The following is an 18138-nucleotide window of genomic DNA, read 5'->3' as shown; positions in this document are numbered from 1 at the left end:
CAGTCTCTGTAGAGTTTTCTAAATAATTGTGCATTAGGTTGGCAGAATGTTGTTCTACCTGGTTCCTTTTAAAATTCTGGTGCTGAAAGTTCAGCATTGATGTTGCTACAGGCTCTGTCTGGGGGGGGGGGGGGGGACAGGGGTTTTCTGGCTTTGCGAGGATTAGGCATTCTTTCCTTCCCTGCTTCCTTTCTGTGTTTTAATTTGGCAAACAGAACAGCCATAGTTGCAGCCCAGTCCTCTGCCAGGTCTCGAGTTTCTCTTACACTTTTAAATTTTTATTTATTTATTTATTTGATTTATATCCCGCCCTCCCCACCGAAGCAGGCTCAGGGCAGCTCACAGTATAAAACCGCAACAAACAATTAAAACCATACATATTATAAAATCATACATTCAATAATTAAAACAGTCAAAATAATTTGGTGCTAGTCTCTTTGATGTCATATAATTTCAATTTCAATGGTGACAGTATTTCTTCAATTTCCCTACGATGCAGGCTTAGCGTCTGTTGAAAGTCAGCTGGATGAGAGTGGTCTTAAAGGCCTCGCAGAACTGGAAAGGTCCCGCAAGGCCCTCACTTCCTCTGGTAGTTGATTCCACCAGTGCGGGGCTGCAGTCAAGAAGGCCCTCTCTTTAGTGGTCTTTAATTTGGCCTCCTTTGGCCCAGGGATTGTTAGCAGATTTTGAGATCCAGATCTAAGTACCCTCTGGGGAACATGTGGGAAGAGACTAAGGTAGGCAGGTGCTAGGCCATACAGAGCTTTAAAGGTAATCACCAGCACATTGTAGCGAATCCAGTATACTATTGGCAGCCAGTGCAGTTCCCGCAGTCCCACTTGTTTGTGCTCCCACCTGTGAAGCCACAATAGCAGCCTGGCCGCCACGTTCTGCACTAGCTGTAGTTTCCGGGTTCAGTACAGGGGCAGCCCCAAGTAGAGGGCATTGCAGCAGTCCAACCTCGAGGTGACCATTGCATGGATCGCCACTGCCAGGTCGCCGCGTTCAAGGAAGGAGACCAACTGCTTCAACCGCCTAAGATGGAAAAAAGCAGATTTAGCAGTGGCTGCTATCCATTGTCAAGGCAGGCTCCAGCAGCACCCCCAAGCTTCTAACCTTGTGCACCATTGTCAGTGGCGCACCGTCAAAAGCTGGTAAGGGGATTTCCCTGCCCAGACCACCGCAACTCAGGCAAAAGACCTCTGTCTTCATTGGATTCAGCGACTCAGCCCACCCTAAGCCATCTTGCCACAGCTTGCAACACCAGGTCCAGATTTTCTGGGACACAGCCGTTCATCAGCAGATAGAGCTGGGTGTCATCAGCGTACTAGTGGCAACCCAACCCGTACATCCGGGCAATCTGAGCAAGGGGGCACAAGTAGATGCTGAACAACATCGGGGAGAGCACCACCCCCTGTGGCACGCAATAGCCCCCTCCTAGGTGGCACCAACAATGCAGAATAAAGTTACCAACCTTGAGGTGGGGACTGGAGATTTCCTGGCATTTCAGCTGATCTCCATACTAGAGAGATCAGTTCCTCGGAAGGAAATGACAGTTTAAGAGAACCAAGTTTATTACATTGCATCCCAGCTGAGCCCCTTCCCGTCTTAAATTTTGTCAGTTCCAGGCACTGCCTGTCAGGCTATGCTTCATTGAAGTTACTTACGCTTTATGATTATATTTAATCCATGCTTACTAACCCCATTGCTGAATAAAATGCTATGCCACTAATACCGGTGCCCTGCAAAAGAGGAGGGGTAGGAATGGAAGTTGCCAAGACTCCAAAGGCCAGTGAAGCCTTTGAAGTGCAGAGCGCCAAGCTAGCCTCTCTGGTGCCTCCCGAGCGAAGCAAGGACACCACCAGGGGGGAGAATGCAACCATCACTGGTAAAAGATAAGCAGGCGTGTGAAAGTGTTACTTGCAGGGACAACTGTAGTTTTATTATGAGAAGTAGTTTAAAGCCCAAGCCTTTGAAGTGTATTCATAAATGCCAATGGTTCAAGCCATCTGTTATCAGTTTCAATGAATCCATGTAAAGAGTAACATTGTTGTAATCAATAAATGAAACTTAGTTTTTAACAAAGACAAGTCTGATCATTTTGAAACTTCGATGAACCCTTTGCTGACATTGCCTCTAAATTGGCAGGAATTTCCCAACGAACTGTATGGAAGACTGCACATTTAAATACTCCCTCATGGAAAGTAAAATCCTTGCAAAGTAACCCATGAGTGACTGTACACATAACTCTAAACAGCTTGTGAAAACTTAATAATTTTTCTGTTATTATATTTTAGTGCTATTGGGAACCTTAAAATTGTCGAACTTCACCCAAGCGGCCATTTTGTGAAGATAATTAACAGTTCTCCTAACACAGAAGAGGATATTGGAGACTACATACTCCAGCAAAATGTCAATGGACACCCAATATCATCTTACAAATTTCCCCCAAGGATCAGAATGAAAACTAATTCTGAAATAAAAGTGAGTGAAATACAGGAGAGCCTCAGATTCTACTGCTATAGAGTAAAATATGGGTCAATAACAAGAAGCTCCAGCTCTTAGTAGTGTGGATTTTTGTGGGCTCTCAGCAAAGCTGGAGACACCCAAGAGAGGGACCCAAGTCAGGACCCTTGAGTGCCTCCCATGAAGGAGTCCTACCTCACTGCAGGCTTGCCAAAAAAGCAAAAGGAGGATTTGGAATTGAAAGGCTCTGCCTAGCTGTCCACCTCAGGCCAGGCAAAGCATAAGAACATAAGAGAACATAAGAGAAGCCATGCTGGATCAGGCCAACGGCCCATCAAGTCCAACACTCTGTCACACAGTGGCAAAAATTTTTATATACACACATACACTGTGGCTAATAGCCACTGATGGACCTGTGCTCCATATTTTTATCTAAACCCTTCTTGAAGGTGGCTATACTTGTGGCCGCCACCACCTCCTGTGGCAGTGAATTCCACATGTTAATCACCCTTTGGGTGAAGAAGTACTTCCTTTTATCCGTTTTAACCTGTCTGCTCAGCAATTTCATCGAATGCCCACGAGTTCTTGTATTGTGAGAAAGGGAGAAAAGTACTTCTTTCTCTACTTTCTCCATCCCATGCATTATCTTGTAAACCTCTATCATGTCACCCCGCAGTCGACGTTTCTCCAAGCTAAAGAGTCCCAAGCGTTTCAACCTTTCTTCATAGGGAAAGTGCTCCAGCCCTTTAATCATTCTAGTTGCCCTTCTCTGGACTTTCTCCAATGCTATAATATCCTTTTTGAGGTGCGGCGACCAGAACTGCACACAGTACTCCAAATGAGACCGCACCATCGATTTATACAGGGGCATTATGATACTGGCTGATTTGTTTTCAGTTCCCTTCCTAATAATTCCCAGCATGGCGTTGGCCTGTTCTTTTGCTGTCATAAAGAATTCAGGGCTCCCCAGACCTGTCCTGCCTTCACCACACCTCATCCCACATCAGGATCAAGACACTCCTTGCCTTCTAAACCAAGTTGTTTGTTCATTTGTGTTAAATCTCTTCCCAGTCTGGGGGTCTGCACCATTAGCTATGACTGACAAACTTCTTCACCACTTCCAGTGTTCCTGACTGATTTTCAACCAGTTCTGCTTGGGTGTTAGCATTATTGCCCTGCCCCTTCCAGCTGCTTCTAATTTATAGTTAGAGGCTGAAAGCCTGCTACTCTGTGGCTATTCTGGCCCGCCCTCTGGCACAGCTAGTATCCCTGGTTAAATTGCTTTTGAAATACCCTTCTTGACCCCAGTTTTTACACTGACCCGTCCGTGGAAAAATCTTGCTCCTTTCTTCAGCTGCCTATGAATGAAATAGCTAGCCTAGTATCAAGGAAATATTTGTCTTTCAAATATGTCAGCAATGTTTTTTTTTAAAAAAAAAAATAGTTCTGCAGCATAATCTTACATTTGAAAGTTGAGAAGCTTTGAACTAAATCTTAACCACTACCATATTTGCATGGTATGGCCTTATCTATGCCCTTCTTATTAAAAATCTATGCCGGGGTGTCAAACATGTGGCCTGGGGGATGAATCAGGCCCCTGGAGAGCTCCTATCAGGCTCAACTGGCTGTCATCTGCTTTCTTCTCCCTCTCTCTTGCTTCCTTCTGCATAACAGCTTGCTTTGCAAGACTTGCTCAATTGCACAGGATCTACAGAGCAAAGACTCTGTTTTCTCCATTGGCTGAAGTCCCTCCCTGGGGGAGGAAGTGGGAAGGGAGAGCTTGCTTTGCTAGGCTATCTCAATCACACAGCAGAGCTACTGAGCCAAGTCTCTCTTCCTTCTATTGGCTGAGGCTCCTCCCCCTCCTGGTCCCCTGGGGAAGGAAGGAAAGAGCCAGAGCTTCCTCTGCCCAGCTCCCTGGATCCCATGGGAGAGATACAAAAAAAGCACTTTTAAGACCAAAGAGCGCTAATGCTTTACGCAGGTTTTATTTTAAGCGTTTTAAAAAAATCTTTAATTTGTGTTTGCCTGTGCCCTTTATAAAGTTTATACCTTTGTTACCTAATCTTAAATAGGCCCAGCAAAGTCTCATTTATGTCAGATCTGGCCCTCATGAGTTCGACACCCCTGCTTTCTATGCATACTTTTAGTCCTTGAGAGCTGACACATTGTGACTCTCAATAAACCTCTGATTAAGGAAGGGATCTCTTTCACATATAATCTGGCCTGCATCCTGCACTGAAGGGATAAAGAATCTAGAAATTTAAAACTGGAACAGTATAGATCAATGAAGCTAGTTTGAATTTCTGTAGCTTGTTTTTAAATTTCAGCTTGAAATCTGAAATGATAAACATTGCAAGCAGGTCTGCACGTGACACCCAATTACAACAATAAGTTATGCTGCAAAAGTCTATTGTTTTACTTGCACTATATTTTTTTATCAGATTGCAGTATATCTTACACACAACCAGTATCAGAGTATAAAAAGAGAATAAACAGAGCAAATGTAACAAAGATGATTTTTGTATGTTCCCAGGTCCAGTTAACTCCACTGCCTCATGAAACCTCAGTACCCAGCATGGTGTAGAATGCATTCAAAGAATGTATTTGTTCTTTCTTGTTTTTCTCTGTGTCATATTTGTGCAAAGTCTGACTGTTTCCTGTTTTGTTGCTGCAGGTTTGGACAGCAAGTTCTAAAATGACTCATAAACCTCCAATACGTTTTCTATGGGAAAAGCTTGACAAGTTTATATTAGGCCCACACTGTACCACAATCCTTTGCAACCCTTCTGGGCAGGTAATTGTCCTAAGATCAACGTTCTGGTTGTGATGCAGTTGACTATATTTCCAAAAGTCTTTGTTATTAAGAGTTATTGTCCCCAGTTGTATTTGCAGTTTCCAAATCAATGTGTAGACACTACTTGGAGGAGAGGGCAGAATTTATTTATTTCTCAGATTTATATCCCGCCCTCCCTGCCGAAGCAGGCTCAGAGCAGCTATATATGGGTATCTCAGGCGATATATGGGTATCGCCTGTTTGCATGGAGAATTGTGTGAGGTTTGCCAAGTAACACTCAGATATACTTCTGCTATATGAACACAGGTGAAGCTTTATTGACTTGCTATTAGTACAGAACCTCTCCTTAGGGAGGAATTGCTAGAAGTGAAGACACACAATACAGGCACCCCTAAATAGCCAGAAGATCATGCAATCCTATCTCAAAGGCCACTCTCCTCCTTCAGGTCCATATGGTACCGGGGGAGGGGGGAGGAGAGTTCATAGGCCTCTCACCAACCGTCCCATGGACACTGCGTACAATACAACCCCACTCCCATAGCTCAGTAACCTACAGAAGCTAGCAATTGGAAAAAAACATGACAGGAGACATGGCATAGATCCTGACATTCTGCCCCCCCCCCGCCATATTAACTTCCCACTGGTTTAACAGGATATTGCTGTATTAAGCTTTTGGCGTGGACATTAGAAGCTTTAACCCATTCATTATGCCCTCGTGAAAAATGCTTCCACCTAATTAGGTAATACAGGACTCTTCTATTTAATTTGGAATCCAATATTTGTTGGACTTCATGATGAGATTGGCCATTCACTGTGATGGGCGGGAGAGTAGCTGGATTTGGGTGTCACTTGTCAGGTCCTGGGTCTTTCTTGAGCGGGCTGAAATGAAAAACAGGGTATATACCCCTTAGGTTTTTAGGCAGTTATAATTCAATAGTTACATTGGCAATAAGTTGTAACACTTTTAAGGGTCCCAAATATTTCCAGTCCAGCTTTTTGTTTGGCAGTTCTCCCCTTAAGTTCTTTGTGGAGATATACATAGTCACCTGGTTTAGTGTCCCATGGGGGAGATCTTTTTCTGCCAGCATACTTTTTGTAGTCCATTTTAGCTTTGCCTAAAGTCTCTTTCACCACTTCGCACTGTGATAGCTGCCAAAAATATTCTGAACTATGGAGCTGTTTTTTATCTATGCCTTTTAAACCAGAACCCAAAGCAACCCGGTTTCTTGCTCAATGGCTATTAGTGCTGATCATCATTACATAAATGAATTATGAATGAGATTTATCACATTTGTACCCTGCCACCTTCCAAGGAACTCAGAGAGCCATGCAGCAGTTTCCTTGCCACTGCCAGATTCATTTTAGAGGGGAAAAAAACCTGTTAAACTTACAACTCTTTTTGTAAACTTCTCCATGGAAGTCTTGCAGATGGAAGCCGAGTCAGCGGCTTCAAATATGTAAGTAGGATACTACTACAGGTGTGCAGCTCTGCAGTGCCAGGGATGTACATACACCCTGATGCCAGTCTTGCAGAAGTTCTTCAGAGATCCTCTGAAGATTTTAAGTATATAACACCAGCGGGGGTCAAGTAACGGGGGGAGGGGTGGGTAGAAAGTAATATATGGGATAGATAAAAAAAGTAATTATTAATGATGTAAGAAATTGAATTTTATTACCATATGTTACTAATAAAATTGTTTGAAACAAAAACAGACTAATCAGATTTTGGAGCAATTCTTAAGATGCTACATAAGTCACCACCGGGATGACTGTGTGGATCTTTTAGCATTTTCAGAATATTCTTATTATAATAGCCTCTAGATCTCCATGGGAGCCTGTTCCTATTAGATAGTGCATGGCTTTGAAGGCAAACCACTACCCAGGGTGGGGGGATGCGGACAACCCCTGTAGGAGTCCTGCAGGAGTGGTGGATTAACCTGGCGTCATGGTGACTGGTGGTGGAAGAAGCACTGAAAAAAGGCCAAAGAAGACTGTAAAAAAAATTGCAGACTGCAGTGGGACCTAAAGTGGGAAGACTGTAAAAAAATTTCAGACTGCAGTGGGACCTAAAGGAGGGGAACTCAGTGTATGTGTCTACCAAACACTTACAGGGGAACCAGCCATGCAAGAAATTAGGCTGGAAGTATCTAGGACCATTCTAGGTTAAGAGACTAATCAATCATGTGACTGTTGAGCTGGACTTACCAAAAAACTTGAAAGCATTTCACCCCATCTTTCCCTTTAGTTTACTCAAGGAAAACTCAGCCCTCAACACATGACATCTGGAACAACCTGTTCCACCCCCTATTATGGTGCATGATCAACCACACCAAGAAGTGCAATAGATTATGGACTCTAAGACCGATTTTGCATTCACCTTACTCCACCCTCACGTCCGTCTTCTCCACGCAGCGTCCTCCCAATTTCTCAATATTTGCGTCGGGGCTGCAGCAAACATCACAGGGTTTGTGCAGCAAACAGAAACTGGTTTTTAGCGGTTTCCATTTGCTGCACTAAAAACACAATGTTTGCCGCAGCCCCAACGCAAATAGTGGGAAATTGGGAGGACGCCGCAGCGAGAAGATGTACGTGGGGGCAAAGTAAGGTGAGTGCGAAATTCTGTAATTCAGCATGGAATTTTGTTTTATCTCATTAAATGGAATCATGAATGGATGAAAGCAAGTCATGTGTCTGCCCCAGTTTGTAAGTTCCATTTGCATTATCCTGACAAACCCCGGGCAAGTTGTCCCCCCCCCCCCCCCCGGGGAGGGACGTATATCAGAAGCCCCCTCAGGCTTCTGCCATTGAAGGCATTCTCTGCTGTTGCTTTTGAAGGTTAGCTATTTGGTTTTTCCATTTGAATGTTCTTTTGTTTTCCCCTACGCCCTTTTCCTCCCCCCTCCACCCCTTGCTCAAACATTTGGAATCTCTCTCATGTCTTGGGGAAATGACAACAGCAACAGGAATTGTGCTCCGGTGTGAACAGCGGGAGTCCAGAACTATACACTTACTCATATGTTAGCTTTCCTTTAATCTAGCTGTCAGACCTGGACTTCCTTGCTAATCCTTATTTTTTTGATATGTATTCTGTTTTAGCTAAAAATAGAAGTAGAGTTTTATGACCACGATTGGTCATAATGTGCCTTGTCTTCAGTAGGGCATTCCTGGCAAATACCCCAATGGGGATCAGATTGCCTGTAATGAATCATAATAAAAGCTTATTCTAAACCAGAGAACTTTGCATGGGCATTACTTGCAAGACTTACATCATGGCTGCCACAAAGACCTAGGACCACATATGTACTTTAATTTCCGTGCTTCTCACGCGCATGCAGACCTGATTCAGAGGGGAATGCACAGAGGAGGGGCTTCAATATTCCTTCTCGTGCTGTTTTTCTGATCTGATCATGTCTGAGCAAGGAACTCACAGTAGAGACTGTAGCAAGAACCAAAACAACTGTGCAAAACAGCTAAATACGAATTCTGTATATGCTGTAATCCAAATGCAAAACCAATGAATATAGAATGCACTTCATACTCATCATTTACAATACATATTTTCATATAATTCACCAACAAAGATAAGCACCATTGTGAAACTAAGATGCTATATACTCTGTATAATAAATTGTAACTTCCCAGGGATTCCATAATTCTCTCAGTAACTCTTCTAAAATTAAAATCTCAAAGTTCAAGAGTCCTTGTTACTGATATCTATGGTGGAGTCCCAATAGAAAATCAGCCCTGCAAGTTGCTCCAATGAATTGTTCAGCTGCTTCAACAAACTGCTCAATGCTCCTGCTAGCTTATCGGCAGTGTTTCACAATGGAGGCTTCCTCAAGAGTCATTCTTCAGTGGACTAAAAAATAAAATACAACAAATATGCCTAATAAATCATCATATATACACAACAGTTGTCCCTCAAGGAAATATACGATGCATACGTACCTTTAAAAATTTCACTCACAAGTTCTTTTCTATTCAGTGTAAATTTCACACCTCTTTCCGGCACATGCTCACTCAACCTTGTTATGTACACATTTTAAGGGAACAACCAGATGCATCTCATTAGACACTTAAAGATGCCATCACACACCTATTCATTCAAAGACCAATGCATCAATTTCTACAAAGCAAGATAGATCATAGGCAGAATTGAGACCGTTGGGTTGAATAGTTTGCAGATGGAAAATCCACTGGGCTTCTTTTTGGAGCAAAATCTGCACATCTCTAGACTTATAGGGATGGTTCTCCAATTTCTGAATCACAAAATATATGAGAGATTTGGCACTATGATTGTATGAATTATAGTGATCAAGCCAGAGGTGCTCCTGGGTTTTTGTGATGTAGACAGGAGATATGCTCCAAAATACAGACCTTTATGGGATGTACTGACCGCCCTATGTAAATTCTCTGACAGTCACAGATGATTGCATAGAATTTTTGGATCCACAATTGCTGAATGATTTTAATACTATTTTTTGATCATACCATTTATCATAATAGTCAGTGATTCATGAGGCATATTGGCATGCTTGGCAATTTCCACAGAAATAGTGCCCCTGTAATCCTCCAGAGGGAATTTTATTTCTCAGGCTATCTGCCCTAACCAACTTATCTTTAAGGCTGGTTGTTCTTTTAAAGCCAGTCCTTGGAGGCATAGAGCATCCCGGAATATCTGCCACAATATGCCAATAACATTCTATAACTCTTTTTGATGGTCAGAGTTCAAGGAGAGTATTCTAATGAACAGATAAGGTGCATATTTCTTGCCTGCAGAACATTCTGACTGTCTTCATTATGCCCAGTGTTCTTAGCTCTATGAATAATTTTGTCAGGGTATCTTCTGTCTCTCAGTTGTTCAGTAAGAAGCCTGCTCTCCTTAATAAAATCCTGGTAGGTGGTACTGTTTCTTTTAATTCTAATGACCTGGCTTCTAGGAAGACTATTTTTAAAAAAGGAGAATGAAAGGACGAATAATTCAAATAGGTATTTCTATCCACTCTCCCCCTAAAATTTCTCACTGCCAAAGGTGTTATTGGAGATGCTCTCGCGAGTGTGACAAAAGTCACAAGGCAGAGTCTAATGAAGAGCCCATGAAGTGGGGTTTTAAATCATAGAGACTCATCAGTCTTCTTCTCAGAAGTGAAGAACAGTTTCTGTATCTGTCAATCAAAGAAGCACATCTTGAGAGAGAAAACAGTCCCTTCATGAAGCTTAGTGTCCAAAGAGGGGGGGAAGATTGAAAGGCTGGCAGATCAGGCTTTGGAAAAGGGATTTTGAGGCAACAGTACAAGGTCCTCAAAAGGAGCCGAACACCCAGGTTACTAATCTGAATGGGCAGATAGTAACGGTTGTGCCACCAGGAGAAGGTCTAGTGCAGCTTGGGAGGGACGGTGGCTCAGTGGTAGAGCATCTGCTTGGGAAGCAGAAGGTCCCAGGTTCAATCCCCGGCATCTCCAAAAAAGGCTCCAGGCAAATAGGTGTGAAAAACCTCAGCTGGAGACCCTGGAGAGCAGGGGAGGGATGGTGGTTCAGTGGTAGAGCATCTGCTTGGGAAGCAGAAGGTCCCAGGTTCAATCCCCAGCATCTCCAAAAAAGGCTCCAGGCAAATAGGTGTGAAAAACCTCAGCTGGAGACCCTGGAGAGCAGGGGAGGGATGGTGGTTCAGTGGTAGAGCATCTGCTTGGGAAGCAGAAGGTCCCAGGTTCAATCCCCGGCATCTCCAAAAAAGGCTCCAGGCAAATAGGTGTGAAAAACCTCAGCTGGAGACCCTGGAGAGCAGGGGAGGGACGGTGGCTCAGTGGTGGAGCATCTGCTTGGTAAGTAGAAGATCCCAGGTTCAATCCCTGGCATCTCCAAAAAAGGGTCCAGGCAAATAGGTGTGAAAAACCTCAGCTTGAGACCCTGGAGAGCCGCTGCCAGTCTGAGAAGACAATACTGATTTTGATGGACCAAGTGTCTGATTCAGTATAAGGCAGCTTCATATGTTCATATGTTTTACCCATTGAAACAAAGCATAGGGCACTCAGGTTTATGTGTAATTGTGAAGTGAAGTGAAAACGTTAACTAGAAATATAGTTGTTATGTATGTGAATATATGGGTTACCAATGGGTTCCCTGCCTGGCTCATGGAAGCCTGAAGGACCAAGCTTGGGACTTAGGAACAATGGGCAGTAGGATCCAAATCCAAACTGCCTGGCTCCAATCACAGGCCCCCTGCTGGCTTGAATGACCCAATTACAGGCTAGCACGGGAACCCAGTGCTGTATATAGTTGGCCCAGCAGGGCCCACTCGTCAGTCAAGTTAGTGCAGCCCCCTACCATGCTGTACACAATAAAGAGCTTGTTATCACTTCCACCTCACCTCTTCAATGCCTTCAATGAGCTTTGAGGGTCATGCAGCTGCAGTTTGGGGTCAGTGTGGCCCTGGGGATGTTCCAGAACTTAATGAACTCTCTCCTTAAAGATATCCCTGGGATCCAGCCATTCTTCGACAATGTGCTGATAGCCGCAGTCACCGAGGAGGGGTTTGCCCTTTGCCTCTGGGCCATGCTACAGCATTTCGATGGAGCGGATCTAAAAGTCAAGAGGGAGAAGTGTGTGTTGGTGGTTTCCACTATCAATTTCTTGGGTTACACGGTGGACGCAGATGGAATTCACCCAGCGAAGGACAAAATTAGGGCTATTTGCGAGGCGCCTGCTCCCACAACCAAGGCAAAATTACAGGCATTCTTAGGCCTTTTGAATTTCTACCATGTCTTCCTTCCCCACAAGGCGGCAGTAGCAGAGCCTGTGCACAGGCTTCTAGACAAAAGGGCTCTGTGGGTTTGGGGATGGCAGCAAGCTGCCGCTTTTCAGGCGGTTACGGACATATTGACATCAAACAGCTTGCTGGCACACTTCAACAAGCGGCTGCCCATCGCTCTGGCCTGCGATGCTTCCCCATACTGGGTGGGTGCTGTCTTGGCCCATGTGCTACCAGCTGGCAAGGAGGTTCTGGTAGCCTATTATTCATGAACATTGCAAAAACCAGAGCACAATTATGTGCAGATTGATAAGGAGGGCCTGGCCATTGTGGCAGGGGTAAAAAAAATTCATAACTATTTGTCTGGCTGGCCCTTCACCAGCCAGATGAACCACAAGCCCCTTGTAGGCCTGTTTGTTCCTGACTGCCAAACTCCGCAAATGCTCACCCTGTGGGTCTTGCGGTGGTCCATTTTCCTCGTGGGGTACTAGTATGACATCCAGTACCACCCAGGGAAGGCCATGGGCCACACCGATGCCCTTAGTTGCCTGTCGCTGCCTTCAATGGATGCTGATCTGGCCCCTGTGTACCAGATCATGACATTGGACTCCCTACCAGGTGCACAGTGCATGCCAAGGACGTTGCCCATTGCTCCAGGAAGGACAAAATCCTCCCCCGCATTTTGGACTGGGTGTGGAGGGGATGGCCCATGGGCCGGATGGGGTCAGAATTTGTGGCTTTTGCATCCTGCAGGGACAAATTGTTCATAAAGGGTGTCTATTGTGGGGAAACAGGGTGGTGGTGCCCCTGGTGCTGCAACAGCAAGTTCTCACAGCACTGCATGAAACCCATCCGGGGATCGTGCGCATGAAGACGCTGGCCCGCAGCTATGTATGGTGGCCGGGAATAGATGATGCTATTGAGTCCTGGGTTGCCCGATGCCAACCATGTCAGGAGATCCATCTGGCTCTTCCTTGAGCCCCAGCCCAACAGTGGGAGTCCACACGCAACCCCTGGTCCTGCCTGCACCTCGACTTCACGGGGCCCTTCCAGGGGCAAATATTTTTTCTCATAGTGAACTCCTACTCGAAGTGGCTCGAGGTCATACCTGTAGCATCCACATCCTCCCGGACCATGTTAGAGGCCCTCCGCAGGGTTTTTGCCAGCCATAGCCTGCCAGGCACACTGGTATCTGCTGATGGAATGACCTTCATCTTGGTTGAGTTCCAGAATTTCTGCAGCCAAAATCTAATAGAACACATGAGGTCGGCCCCTTTCCACCCAGCCACCAACGGCCAAGCTGAGCAGGTGGTGCAGGCGACTAAGGAAACACTCTGCCGCATCATCTACAGGGATAGGGAGGCCTGCCTTGAAGAGCGTCTACTGGCACAGCATTCCATTCCCAGTACAGCCACCAGCCATAGCCCAGCTGAGCTCCTCATGGGCTTAACTGCATGCACCTGGACCATGCCCCAGACCTACAGGAGGTTCCCAAAGGCGGTTCAGGCTCCCTGAGGTTTCGACATGGGATTTGGTGTACACTAAGAACTTTGGGGAGGGGGCCAGCGTGGGTACCAGTTCGGGTTTCCAGGGTGCCAGGGACAGTCATGTATGAGGTCACCTTAGAGGACGGGTTTACATGGAGGCAGCACATAGACCAATTGCAATCATGTGAGGGGCCAAGGGGTGGTAGCAACCCACCAGTCACATCAGTGCCAAATGGCCCGGAACCTACCAAAGCCAAGGCCCAAGTTTCCGCATCCTCATCAGCACCAGAAACTTCTGGGATACCGGAGCCACCTTATACACCCAACACCTCCGATGTCCCAGAACTACCATCTGAAGGGCCAGCAGCATCAGAACTGCAGCCAGCTGCACCGGAAGTCGCGACTGACCCACTGCCCACTCTTGTTCCCTGGAGGTCAACACGAGAGCATCACAAGCCTGCCTATCTGCAAGACTATGATTGCTAGGGCTTGCGAACTGGGAGAGAGGGGGATGTTTATATGAATATATGGGTTACCAATGGGTTCCCTGCCTGGCTTATGGGAGCCAGAAGGACCGACCTTGGGACTTAGGAACAATGTGTCAAGCATACATTTTTAATATAAAGCTGTATTAGTTAGATTGCTACTTTCTCGCTGCTGCATATCAAAGCTATATCAAAGCCTTCCTTAGTTCTCACCTTCTGTAACAAATGCAGGAATGTCTGCTTTGAAGATAGTGCCTTCCGAGACAATTCCCAAGCTCTAGCCTGGGACTCAGGATGTTTCTAACCGCAATAGATAGTGAAATGCCTGGTTGTAGCAATTCACACACTTATGTTAGAATTTTGTGTTATCTGCATTATTCCCTTTGATGTACCCCTTAAAGCCAGATGCCATCCATTGTAATGTATCACTTTCAAGGTGTTCCATCCAAGAGCACAATGGATTATCAATAAACTAAGACTTTGTTTCCAAATCATCGCTTGGTTCTTTTGAAACTTCCATGCTTGACACAATAGGCAGTACGATCCAAATCTAAACTACCCGGCTTCAATCACACGCCCCCTGCTGGTTTGAATGACCCAGTTACAGGCTAGGGCGGGAACCCAGTGTTGTATATAGTTGGCCCAGCAGGGCCCGTTCATCAGTCAAGTTAGTGCAGCCCCCTACCATGCTGTACGCAATAAAGAGCTTGTTATCACTTCCACCTCGCCTCTTCAATGCCTAGAGCTCAGTATATTATAATAGTCCAGTAATAAAACATTAAACCAGTGCCATTTGTTAAACCTTGAGAGAAAGTGAAGCAACTTTCAGGGAAACACTGTATCGTGTGTAGTCAGTCACCTTGGATGTGTTCTGTGTGCAGTTTTAAATGTCTGTTTACATCTGCTCAAGTCCAAACGCCTATGTACATATTAACCCCCTTTCCTGACAGTTCATTTTAATAAAACAACTTTTGTTTAATCCTTCCTACTGTGTCATTTTCTGAGGGGTAAATTTTTAAAACAGAAATAGTAACAGGGTGATTGATTTTAAGTGAGTGCTAGCTCCATCGGTCATGCCCATCTCATAATTGATGGCAGCAGTCAGGATTAAAAATCCCCTCCCCTTTGTCATACCATATGAACATATGAAGCTGCCTTATACTGAATCAGACCCTTGGTTCATCAAAGTCAGTATTGTCTTCCCAGACTGGCAGCGGCTCTCCAGGGTCTCAAGCTGAGGTTTTTCACACCTATTTGCCTGGACCCTTTTTTGGAGATGCCAGGGATTGAACCTGGGACCTTCTGCTTCCCAAGCAGATGCTCTGCTGCTCAGCCACAGCACCATTCATGGCTCTCCAGGGTCTCAAGCTGAGGTTTTTCACACCTATTTGCCTAGACCCCTTTTTTGGAGATGCCAGGGATTGAACTTGGGACCTTCTGCTTCCCAAGCAGATGCTCTACCACTGAGCCACCGTCCTTCCACCATCATCATAAGAAAGCCTCCCAAGAGCTGTTTCAGTTCAGAAAAAAAGGCTGAAGCCCTTCCCTCATGCACATCACTGTCCTGATCTGAATTGGGAGCCTAGGAAGCACAGAACCACCAGTGCATATGTGATCCAAAGTCTTGGAGGCAGCCACAAGGACATAGCAATTTGTTAACTGAAACTCAAAATGTCTTCCATTTTAGAGGGAGTTTACAAGCATATGAATATGGCATCCCTATAAATAGTTTGTCTCAACCTTAAACATTTTCTTTCTTTCCAATTTAGGCTGTTGCTTGGTACACTCCAATAAACCGAAGCCGAAAGCAAACTTTGGAAGGGGAAGAGAGTGTTGGGCCCTTTGACAACCTCAGGCCATGCTCTTTGCGAATTCACAAGCCAAGAGGCAGATGGGAGCTTAAAGCACATGATACTGCACAGGTCACAGCCCTCCAAAATCCTGCAGAGAAGAAAAAAGAACCAGAATTTATTATAAGGTGCCATTCCTGAATAAGTTGGTTAATGTAAAGATCCATAGGAGTTCCAGTTCTGAGGCTGGAAAAGAGAAAATAAAAACAACCCTGCTGGATCAGACCAATAGTCCATTCAGTCTAGCATCCTGTCTCACACATTGGCCAACCAGTTCCTCTGGATGGCCAACAACAGGACACAGAGGCCAAAACCTACCCCTGATGTTACCTCCTGGTTCTGGAATTCATAAGTTTAGTACCTTTGAATGTCGAGGTTCCACTCAGTCACCATGGCTAGTAGCCATTGATAGACTTATCCTGTCAAGCATGTGAACCTAGATGAGCTCCCCCAGAAGCCAGTCCCTGCCCCCCCCCCAATTGTTAAGCCGGTTGTTATGGAAGAAATGCACCAAATGCATCTAGAAGTAGGGCCTGGTAAACTATCGGATGTCCCACTGAGTAGTGATCTGTTAATTCTAGATACAGATTATACCCCACTCCAACACCAAATTAAATCTGACCTTGTAATTGGGGAACATTTTAATCGCTTTTTAGAGGAGCATGGGATTGGCACGACTGGCCCTCTCCCTGCTGGCTCTGTTGAGAGCCCCAATATAGTTCCTGCTTATACATATAGGAATGGGTCAATATTAGTTGATTCAAAGGAATTGGATAAAATAGAGAAGCCAGATTGACAATATGCTATTTCTAAGTATTGTTTTATTCCTAGTTTCTCAGTCTCCCTCTCCCCGCCCCCTCTTCCTCTTTCCTTTCTTTGAGTAGATGCATAATAAATCTCCATGCTCCATCCTGTGTAAGTAACCTTGTATTAGAAATGTAAAATGCCTCTCCCACAGATTCTCACCAAAAGGACTTATCAGCAAGTAGAGAATATGTGAGAAAAGGTGATGTCTACATTCCTCAGTAACCAAAGAGATCGGTTTAGTAGCCTTTGAACCTTCAATGCAATTTGCATCTTTATGTTATGCTTTTGAAGTTATCTGTAACCCTGTCTTTGAAGTAACCTTTAAGATACTTTGCACTATGACAATCTGTATCACTTCCAAGGTTTGAGTCCTTGGAACAAGTCATGGAGTTTCAACAAAACAAGTCTTTGATTTAAAACAAAAGCTTGGTTATTTTGAAATATCAATGCTTGACATATCCTCCATGGATCTATCTAATCCCCTTCTAAAGCTGTTTATTCTTGTGGCCTTCACTAGGAATTGACACGAACCAGCTCACAAAATTTGGCTGGTCCGTGTTTCACAAAGTCAAGTTTGTGACAGGTCAGCTGGCACAAACTTTCCATAAATGTCAGAGTGTAGGAAGTTCCTTGTGTAGAGCACTCTGGTCAGCCCAGCCCCAGCTATAGTTCTAGTGGAGACAAACTCAACAACAGCCAGTTCAACTTTCAATATCAAGTTTCAATATCAACAACAGATATTAGGGTTCAGGCAATAAGCATAAGTCAAAGTCAGTCCAATGGTCAGGTCACTCACATTCAGTCCAGCCAGTTCAATGGTACAATATCACAGTCCAGAAGAATAGTCATTTACCAGTCCATCAATCCAATACAGTCAATCAATCCAACAGAATAACAAGCCACTCTCCAACTCCTCTCCACATCTCTCCTCCAATATTCACCCACAAGAGTTAGAAGTGTGGCCACTGTTGTTATACTTCCATTAGCCAATCCCTTTGCTCAATTAGCTAATGAGTTTCACATGTTTTACCACATGCTTCAAGTTACAGCTGTATAGTGGGAGTTACATAATCTTTACACAGTATTATGGAGCCTTAAAGTGACATATACTGTCAATAAACCTTGAAGCTATTCATGGAGGTGTGTTGCAATTTGTGAATTTTGGATGCACTGGTTTTGGTATAGCCAAGAATCATTACCTTAAGTAGCAGGGTACTTAAGTAGCAGGGTACATTACCTTAAATAGCAGGGTACACACAGTGAAGCATTGGTGCTGGTTACACAGCGCCTTTTGTCAATTTCAGGCTAATAAGAAATGTTAATTAAGGGAACTACATTCTTGATAGTGCAGGTGAGACATAGAAATAGATTGCCTATTCTAGCTAACTGAATGCTGCTGGATGCTGGACACATGTCCAGCCTCCATGGTGCAAGGTGGGGATAAAACAGGTACCTTCTTTGTAAACAGATCCAGCTGGACAGCCATGTTGGTCTGAAG

At 44.7% G+C, this 18138-nt stretch overlaps 1 protein-coding gene across 1 annotated transcript in view; it reads left to right on the top strand.

Moving 5' to 3' along the window:
- The window catches only part of LMNTD1 (lamin tail domain containing 1), an 84409-nt gene that overhangs the window by 56500 nt on the left and 9771 nt on the right, over positions 1-18138 (top strand). The window contains exons 6-8 of the mRNA XM_060258532.1: positions 2298-2484; positions 5144-5263; positions 15753-15961. Of these exons, the coding sequence (XP_060114515.1) occupies positions 2298-2484; positions 5144-5263; positions 15753-15961 (516 nt within the window). The remainder of the gene's footprint in view (positions 1-2297; positions 2485-5143; positions 5264-15752; positions 15962-18138) is intronic.

The sequence above is a fragment of the Heteronotia binoei genome, chromosome 17 (assembly GCF_032191835.1).
Source record: "Heteronotia binoei isolate CCM8104 ecotype False Entrance Well chromosome 17, APGP_CSIRO_Hbin_v1, whole genome shotgun sequence".
NCBI lineage: Eukaryota > Metazoa > Chordata > Lepidosauria > Squamata > Gekkonidae > Heteronotia > Heteronotia binoei.
This window is presented reverse-complemented; position numbering and strand designations above follow the sequence as displayed.